At 54.6% G+C, this 8509-nt stretch overlaps 1 protein-coding gene across 1 annotated transcript; it reads left to right on the top strand.

The window, feature by feature from the left end:
* Positions 1 to 4547: 4547 nt before the first annotated feature.
* Positions 4548 to 8349, top strand: LOC123164862 (protein CHLOROPLAST IMPORT APPARATUS 2). Its single transcript, XM_044582467.1, has 3 exons — positions 4548 to 6552; positions 7567 to 7737; positions 7900 to 8349. The coding sequence occupies exons 1-3, from the start codon at positions 5407 to 5409 to the stop codon at positions 7954 to 7956; spliced, it is 1374 nt and encodes a 457-aa protein (XP_044438402.1). The 5' UTR covers positions 4548 to 5406; the 3' UTR covers positions 7957 to 8349.
* Positions 8350 to 8509: the final 160 nt, after the last annotated feature.

Here is an 8509-nt window from a genome sequence, read left to right as displayed (position 1 = left end):
GCAATGCCGGTCGGATTACGTATTATGGTTTTTTATAGTATCTTCCAGTTCAGCCGAACATTCTGTTTCTTTGCCGTAAACTAGTTGTTCCAGGAATTTTTTTTCTAAACATGGTCATTCCAGGATTTTAATACATTTTCTCCCGGTAAAATACCCTTCGCTAGTGAGACGGAGCTGAACGAGCGGGCGTGGCCCCTTCTCAACAGCAAAGAGGGGGCTGGCCCGAATCAGAGGCACGTGTCCCACGCCATGAGAGGCAGCGGGGGAGGGAGAGGGCGACGGCGAAAGCGATGTCCACCGGCCGGCCCCGCATGCATACGCTGGTAGATTTGGACAACAACGTGCTCGCGGCGGTCCTACTCCGCTCGCTCACCACGGTGGAGACCGACATCTCCGCCGCAAGAACGTGAAGGCGCTCTGGCTCGCCATCGAGCAGCTAAAGCGCAAGGTGGCGGAGAATGCGGCGGCCAAAGCCAAGGCCGCTTGGCTAGCCAATGAGCAGACGTGAATGGTCCGTTGGATGGCCGGCATCATCTTCTCCTTCGACGTTTCTGACTCCGCACCTCTTGTCGCCGAGTACTACACGGAGGGGCACCGACGACGGCAAGGGGAAGGCCCGTGCGAGGGAATGGTGATTTCCTCCCTCCCCCCTTCTCCGTCTTCGTTTCTCTTTAGCTCTTTTAGTATGAATCTAGTCCTTTCCTATCCGGCGATGAATCTTTTGGTTGTATGAACTATATATGTTTGCTAGTATGAACTCTATCCGTCTATTGCTAAGTGTGTTGATCTATGTAGTTGCATGGATAGCATGGCTTTGGGGGGGGCAGATATTAAGGATAACTACAGAGGCAACTAAGTGAGGGGTGACCGATCACGGGCCATTTCTTTTTCAGAACAGAGGCAAAATATTTGTCTCGTCAATTCATTAAGCAGAAGAGACGTGCTTAACTAATTAACGGAAGAGCGGACTAAAATGGTCACAAACCATCGAGCGACACACACAACACATGATACCCACACACACCACAACAAAGAGGGTCTCGTCGAGATACACTCTGGCGTCATCGTCTTTAATTACTTTCCCCAACACACGTCATCACCTTCCCTAATATCCGAGCAAGTGAATCCGACTTCATTGAAGACGAACTTCGACTCAACCACCGTAGAGGTCGTGCGGACACCCAAGAAGACCGGTGCTAGACTCAGCCACTCGCACAGAAGACAACACAACTCCAACTCTGATGGACAACTTCAAAGATGGCTGGCGCCATGGAAGACCGCCGAACATACCACTTGCTGATTGTCATCGTTGCCATAGGGGCCCCGTTGATGGAGTCAAATCCAGCAGATCTTGTGTAAGGGGTCCCAAGCTGGTAGTGTTGGCGCGATGGTAACAAGGACACATGAGTTTACCCAGGTTTGGGCCCTCTCGAAGAGGTAATACCCTACGTCCTGCTTTGGTTGTATTGATTTTGAGGGGGTACAGAGTACCTGTGATTCGCCAAGAGATCGTGTGTGTATGAGTTGTTGTCTACGGCCCTCATCCCTCGGTTTATATAGATGTCGGGGGTGCCCAGGGTTTACATAGGTCAGTTGCATCTAAGGGCAACCGTCCCGAAGACTACCTCTAAATATTTGGAGTATACGCCAAGTCTTCGGGATCTTCCACCTTGGCTTCTCTTGGGTCGACGAATCAGGCCCACTGGTTTTCATGAGAGTCCTCGACCCAGCCCATATGGCTGGAGGCCGACGTCGCTAGCACCCCGTAGTCCAGGACACCATCACCCGTCACCGTAACTCTGACTTCATCACAACAAAACAACCTGAGGTAATCCCGCTGACACACCTGAGAAGAGACGACTACCGCAACCATTATCGCGCCTCTGACTTCGCTCGATTGGGCCATCATTGCCACATAAGCCTCGATACTAACACTGATGCCTTCCCTTGGTAACATTACCGATGCCCAACTCCAAGGATGAAGCCCTCGACAGGGGAAGTGACGCCAAGGCGACGCCATCGTCTGATCACACATGATCTATGGTTTTCCCAGGAGCCGGATCCATGTGGGAGGAGTGCAACAACAATGCAGCGATGCCTCCGAGATGGCCTACGATGCCTGCAACCACCGACATCACCTGCCATAGGGCCCAAGGCTGGGACAGGGTCTTCAGCCAAGCTCCAACACACCAACCTGCTCTGGTGTCGGCAAGTCCACCAAGCACCATGACCATCATGACCTAGCCTGCCGACGAAGAATCCCACCGACACCGCAGCCAACCGCACCTTGGGAAGGCCGCCGACAGCCACCCGTGAGCACCAACTGCCAAAACCGTCAACTGCCAACCGGAAACAAGCCACCGGACGCAACACGAACCTCTGAGCCCTACCGAGCACCATGCCAACAGGACCAGAGAAGCGGCACCCGAGGCCAAAAACCAACTTGGTTCCTGGCCACAGCCTTGTGCCAGACGCGCTACCACTTGAAGAACGGAGACACCAAATCCAACATACCCGCATCATTCTGCTCCATCACCTCGCCGTTACTCCATCGCGCCGCCCGATCCACAACCCCCTACCCCCTTCCTTGCGCACCACCACATGCTGCCTCGTAGACGGCCGATTCAACGCATTACCGACCAGAACCACCACTCACGCCCCCTCCTGTTCCATGTGCGGTCGCTCTGCACATGGACGACACCGACGCCGCGCGGGCTTTGCCTGGCGGCGCACCTTGAGCGGCGGCGAGGCAGGAGGAGAGCCGGATGAGAGTGGTGGCGGCACGTGTAGGGTTGCTCCTGAGCCCTTCCCGGGAGCGACACAGGCAAGTCCTCACAGAAACACTATTAGAGCATCTCCAACAGCCGCGCCAAAAGGCACGCGCGCGTGGTAAACTGGGCTTATAGCGCGCGCGGGACGTTTTCGCGCGCTCCAGCGGTGGCGGGAAACTAGCGCGCGCGGGAAAAGGCGGCAGCTCGCGCGCTAGATTTGGCGCACCGCGTCCGGCGCGCCTATAAATTGCAGCGCCTCTGCCGCTCTCTCTCGCTCGCTCTAGCGCTTTCTTTCCTCGCCGCCGACACGACACCACCGCGCCACCATGCCGCCTCGCCGCCGGGGAGGTTCGGGCTTCCGCGGCGTCCGCGTGCGTCCGTCCGGCACCTACTCCGCATCGATCCGGTTGGGCGGCGGCGTGCGCCTCGGCCTCGGAACCTTCGACACCGCCCAGGACGGCGCCAGGGCGTACGACGCTGCGGCGTGGCGCCTCCGGCGGTCCCGTTGGGACATGAACTTCACCGACGTGGCGACGCCAGAGCGGGCACATGAGTTGGCTCCTTTCCCGCGACTTATCACCGACGAGGATCGGCGCAAAAACCGGAGGCGGGAGCGCCGTCTCAGCCTGGCCGAGATGGACGAGGAAGCCATGGCGCTGTGGAGGCAACGCTTCCCGCAAGATATCATCAACGAGGAGCAGTTCTTCGCCGAGAGGAGGGCGGAGAGGAAGGAGAAGAGGAAGGAGCGAGCCGTCTATCGCGAGGACAAACGAACGTGGAAGGCGGTCGCTAAATACAACATGGCGCTAGGAGATGCGTCGTCCTGGGACTCCCGCGACGATCGGTTCCTTGACGCCTATGCTCAAACGTCTGAGGAGGACATCACCGAGACAGAGTCCGAGTCGGAGAATGACGAGTAGTAGTTCTATGTGAGACTATGTATTGTAGGAGAAAACTAGAACTATGTACGCTTAGTTGTATCATAGAACTATGTACTATGACTATGTATTGTAGGAGAAGACTTGAGAACTATGTACAAAATATAGCGCGCTTGCTGGAGCGGCTCGGGCGCGCTTTATTTTGCAGCGGCCGCTGGAGCCAGCGCGCAGCCACCCGGCGCTGTATCCTGACTTTTAGCACGCGAAACGTTGTGCGGCTGTTGGAGATGCTCTTATGAACTAGGGATGAAAACATATACTACATCACATAGTGACACTATTTTTGGTCAAAATTGCATAGTGACACTATTTTTGGTCAAAATTGCAGAGAGCCGTGGTCAAGGTTAGTAGGTCACACGTATGCGTGCGAGCGTGCTGCGCGCACGAGATTACGGCAATCGCTAGTGTCAGTCCACCGGTGAGCTGGTACGGCTAGCGCGCCCACACGTGTACAGTAGTATGTACGTACGAAGCGCCAGTCCCCACAAGGCCCCGCACCCACACAAGGGCCGTTGCTCTCAAGAAACCTCACATGACACGTGAGAGCGAAACACAGGCACGCGGCCCCACCGTGTCCGTCCCCATGGACCATGGCCGCTGCGCTGCACACGAGAAGCGTCGTGGTGCGCAGGTAGGTAGGGCCCGCCAAGACAGGGACAAGTGAAAGCGAGCTCCGTCTGCGTCCCAACGAACGGACGGGCGACTGTTAGTTAGGTTAAGAGGCCTCCTTTTCCTCTCCTTTCTTTTCTTTTCTTCTGATTCCGTGTCTCGTTTCTCGTCTCGCTCGCTCGGGTCCAACGGCGACCCTACTGGTATCGGACAACTGCAGCCGCCTGCCGGCGTAACGCATCCGCTGGTTTCATTGGTTTGATTGCTTCCGTGTTTTCTCCGTCCGTCCAACTCCCCACATGTCCCCAGTGCCCTGTTCTTGATCACTCCCTGGCCCCTTGAGCTGGAGTGTAATCCAGCAGAGGTTTTGTACCGCTCCCGTTGCTTCTTCTCCTTTTGCGACCGATCTCCTGGCCTCGATCCAAAAGAAAAGAAAAGTGAAACGGCAGCGAGGGAGAGGGGGAGAGCGTGTGGGCTATTGATTATCTTTCGATTGATGAGTCTCGCCCGTCCCCCGAGGCCGGTAGTGGCGAACCCGTGAGCCCGTGACGCTCTGCTCCCTCCTGCCCTGCCCGCCGCAGAGCGTCTGCTCTGCTTCCCTTCCCTCCTCCTCGATTTAGCTCAGCTCGGTGGCCTGCCGATCGCCTTTCGCCCCAGCATCGCATTTCTTTTATCTTTTCCCTCTTCCGGCCGGCCGTCCTCTCAGCTCAGGCTCAAGAGCATCGGCGGGCGGCAGCGGCCAACAGCTTCAAGCGGTGGTGTCTTTCTAGACAAGAAACAATTCCTCGGTTTCCACGCTTGCTTTGGACTTTACCCTTTCCTCTGTTCCCCCTGGTTTTCAGCCAGGTACACGAGGCGTTCTCTTGTGGTTGCGGGGGTTTGGTGGGGGTTTGGGGGTCTCGCCTTTCCTGGCGGCGCATCCACGCACCGATTTCCCTCCTCCCTCCTCCTGCGATTCCGGGTCCAGATTGATTGATCCCCGGCCGGATTTGTTCCGTCACATCACTCGCGATCTCCTCCTCTCATCCCTCCTCATCGGGCCGGATTTTTTTCCTTTCTCTCTAGGGGGCTCCGCCCCGCTCGGATCGATGGCGTGCATCCCGACGGGCATCCGGCTGCCGGACCTGGACATGGTCAAGGCGGCTGCGGCGGCGGCCGGGGCGGGGGTGGGGCCGCCGGGCGCGGGGCCGCTGCGGCCGGCGCACTCCTCGGCGTCCTCCGCGCTCTCCGACGCCTCCAACTCCTCCTCGGCCTCCTCGCTCTCGCTCAAGCGGGCGCGCACGCCGCGGAAGCGCCCCAACCAGACCTACAACGAGGCGGCCGCGCTGCTCGCCTCCATGTACCCCTCAGTCTTCCCCGCCGGGGACAGGGCGCCGCCGTCGCCGCGGCTCCTCGGCCTCGCCTCCGCGCTCGCCGACGACCCCTCCCGCGTTGACCTGCTCCCGCCCTTCCCCGTCCTCGGCAACACCGCCTGCCTCCTCCGCGACGCCGCCGCGCCGCCGCCGACCACGCCGCGGAGCCCCGTCCTCGCCAGGGCCTGCCCCTCGCCGGCGGCCGTCAGCAGCGCCTTCACCGAGTTCCGCGACTCCGCGCCGTCCCCCGGGACCCCCGACGGCGCCGCCGGCGCGGACGGGCCCGGGGAGCTCGACTTTGAGGATGATGACGACAGCTTCGACGCCGACTCCTTCCTCCTCGGCGGCGTCGACGAGGGCGCGGCCGCCGAGGGGATCGACGGCATCATGGGCAAACTCAGCATGGAAAGCGGCAGCGATGCCTCTTCCATTAACCGCGTCCTCTCCAGCTCCGGCATAGACCCCTACATCAGAAACCTCATGGTGCTCGGACTCGGGTTCCGGCGCTCCCGGTCCAACATCAAGCAGGCGCTCAAGCGGCATGACGATGACAGCGAATGGTGGATGTGCCCTGCCATTCCATTGAAGGACATTATGCCGGTGCCTCCCCCATCCATGGAACCACCGCCGCCGGTGGAGAAGAAGAAGAAGAAGACTAAGAAGAAGGCGTTGAAGGACATCGCCGCTGGGCCATGCATTACATGTGTTAAGGAGGAGATTCCTGACCCTGCTTATGGGGATGATGGAATTTTTGGACTGAAGGCGCCCAAGACAGGATTGGGCCTGAGCCTCAACACCGAGGAGGTGCTGAAGGCGTGGTATGACAGAGGCTCCGTGTTCTCTGACGGCAACATACCTGATGCGTCATCCGCTGATGGGCTGGTAAGATTTTGTAGTTTCTTTAGATAATTTTGGTATTCCTGTTCATGTATCAATGTCACAAGTGATCGATCGAAATGCCTCCACTGCATTACAACTTAACTTTGGTTAGCTGCTGGTCTCTTCTAGGGAAAAAAATGTTTCAGTAAAGCTAATTTGGTAAGTACTACTCCTGTATGATAATTTCATCTTCTCATATATTATTAAGGAAAACAGGGCATCACATCCAAGTGTTTAATCATTTGGAGTGTCTAGATGGAAGAAGGAAAACAGATCTTCAACCCACACTGTCCTATTGTAGTAGTATCTTATTTGATCTACATAGTGGTGATCCTTCATTTTGTTTTACTATATGCAATACTACCCATTGTAACTCAAAATTCCAATATCGTATTCTGGTCTATAGTGTGTCTCCTTGAGTCATAATCTTCAGGAAATGCTTCTTCGGGTGAGACTGGATTTTCAGGCTCATTTGCAGTAAAGAATATTAGGAATAAATCCTTACAGAATGAATACATGTTTGCATCAGTTTAATTAGGACGAGAAAAATGAGCTTTATAACAACTCTAGGTTAACGGAACCTTTCAATGAGTGATGGCTTATCTCAACTGTATCACATTGGACAACTAGATACCTTAAGGCATGCAACCGATAACTTTCTTTTTGATAGGGAGTGGTTGGGCTCAAACTGGTGCTTTTGGACCCATAGACACATCTACTGTGACATATTATATCCCGTATTAGTTTGACCTTTTCCCCCTGAAGATTTCCTTAGCAAGTGGCAAATGTATTTTCTACATTTTTTGGGATTGCATCTATTGGACTGATCATTTTTAGATGATTTTGTACAGCCAATTTTATATGACAGTTGCATTATTTCATAGAAACTATTGCTATCAGGGAACATGGTTTACGCAGCCATAAACTACATTAGCATGCTAAAAACCATGTGAGCTATAAGCCAATAACGCTATGAACATCTGATTCATCTCTTACATGTGTAACCTTCGTTTGCAGGCTAAACTTTCAGATATTGAACTGTTTCTAGAGAATGGTGCTGCTGGTGCTATCAGGGAAGGCAGCATACAAAAATTGAAGCACAAGCAGAAGCAGTGCACTCCTCTCCTCTCAAATAAGACTCGGTACCAAGCACGGAAGGTGCATGCCGAGTCTCGCCCTCGGGTCAAGGCAAGCACCAGAACTCATTCTTGAGCAGATGAATTTTCGCAATGCCAAAAGCTCACAGTCGCAACCCAAACGCTGAGTTTTGGGCCCTCCCAAGTAGTGTCGTTTGTTGAAGTTTGAAAAAGAGATCGTGAAGGTTCTCATGCTCTGCTTTGGTTCTTGCAGGGGAGGTTTGTCAGCCAGGCGGCTCTTCTGCAGAAAGCCGCAGAGAAAGAGACCTAGGGGAGGACGTTCTTGCTTGCTCCCATGAACATTTTGTCTTGGGATTCCATAAGCAGATGATGGCCTATTTTCTTTTCTTTTCTGCACTTATGTGATCATGTAGAGAGGGTAGGGATTGCCTCTAGAGTGGCTTCTTTGTCATGGGGATGATGATGACCCATACAGCTGCTGGTTAGTTTCCCAGCTCAGATGCTGCTGAGGCAAAGAAGGCCGTAAGCCAAAAACTTGGTAACAATGGTACAGTGCTATGGCAATGACCAAAGTGCCTCTGTTACTTTGCTTCTGTCTTATACTCTGAACTCTCTGGAGGAGCTGCACCGGGTGTTCCCAAATGTTCCGGCACAGCTCTAAACCTTTGTACAAAAATGAATCTGCAAAATCTGTTAGGCATTTGGGGAGCATTTGATCTGCAAGATTTATAAAGCATGAAAGGAAAATAAAGCAGGATTAGAATGCCATGCATGAATCCTGGGTCTGAAAAAGATCACAAGAGAAGCAAAGCAAGATGTATGAATCCTGGGTCTGAAAAAGATCACAAGACTTCGGTATTCAG

Source organism: Triticum aestivum, chromosome 7D (genome assembly GCF_018294505.1).
Source record: "Triticum aestivum cultivar Chinese Spring chromosome 7D, IWGSC CS RefSeq v2.1, whole genome shotgun sequence".
Classification (NCBI taxonomy): Eukaryota; Viridiplantae; Streptophyta; class Magnoliopsida; order Poales; family Poaceae; genus Triticum; species Triticum aestivum.
The sequence above is the reverse complement of the archived record's forward strand: the minus strand, read 5'-3'. Positions and strand labels throughout refer to the sequence as shown.

Excerpts from the sequence above, each read along its gene's own strand:
- LOC123164862 (XM_044582467.1), top strand. The coding sequence starts at position 5,407 with ATGGCGTGCATCCCGACGGGCATCCGGCTGCCGGACCTGGACATGGTC. Across the intron at positions 6,553-7,566 it reads CGTCATCCGCTGATGGGCTG|GCTAAACTTTCAGATATTGA; the intron begins GTAAGATTTTGT and ends CTTCGTTTGCAG. Across the intron at positions 7,738-7,899 it reads AGTCTCGCCCTCGGGTCAAG|GGGAGGTTTGTCAGCCAGGC; the intron begins GCAAGCACCAGA and ends TGGTTCTTGCAG.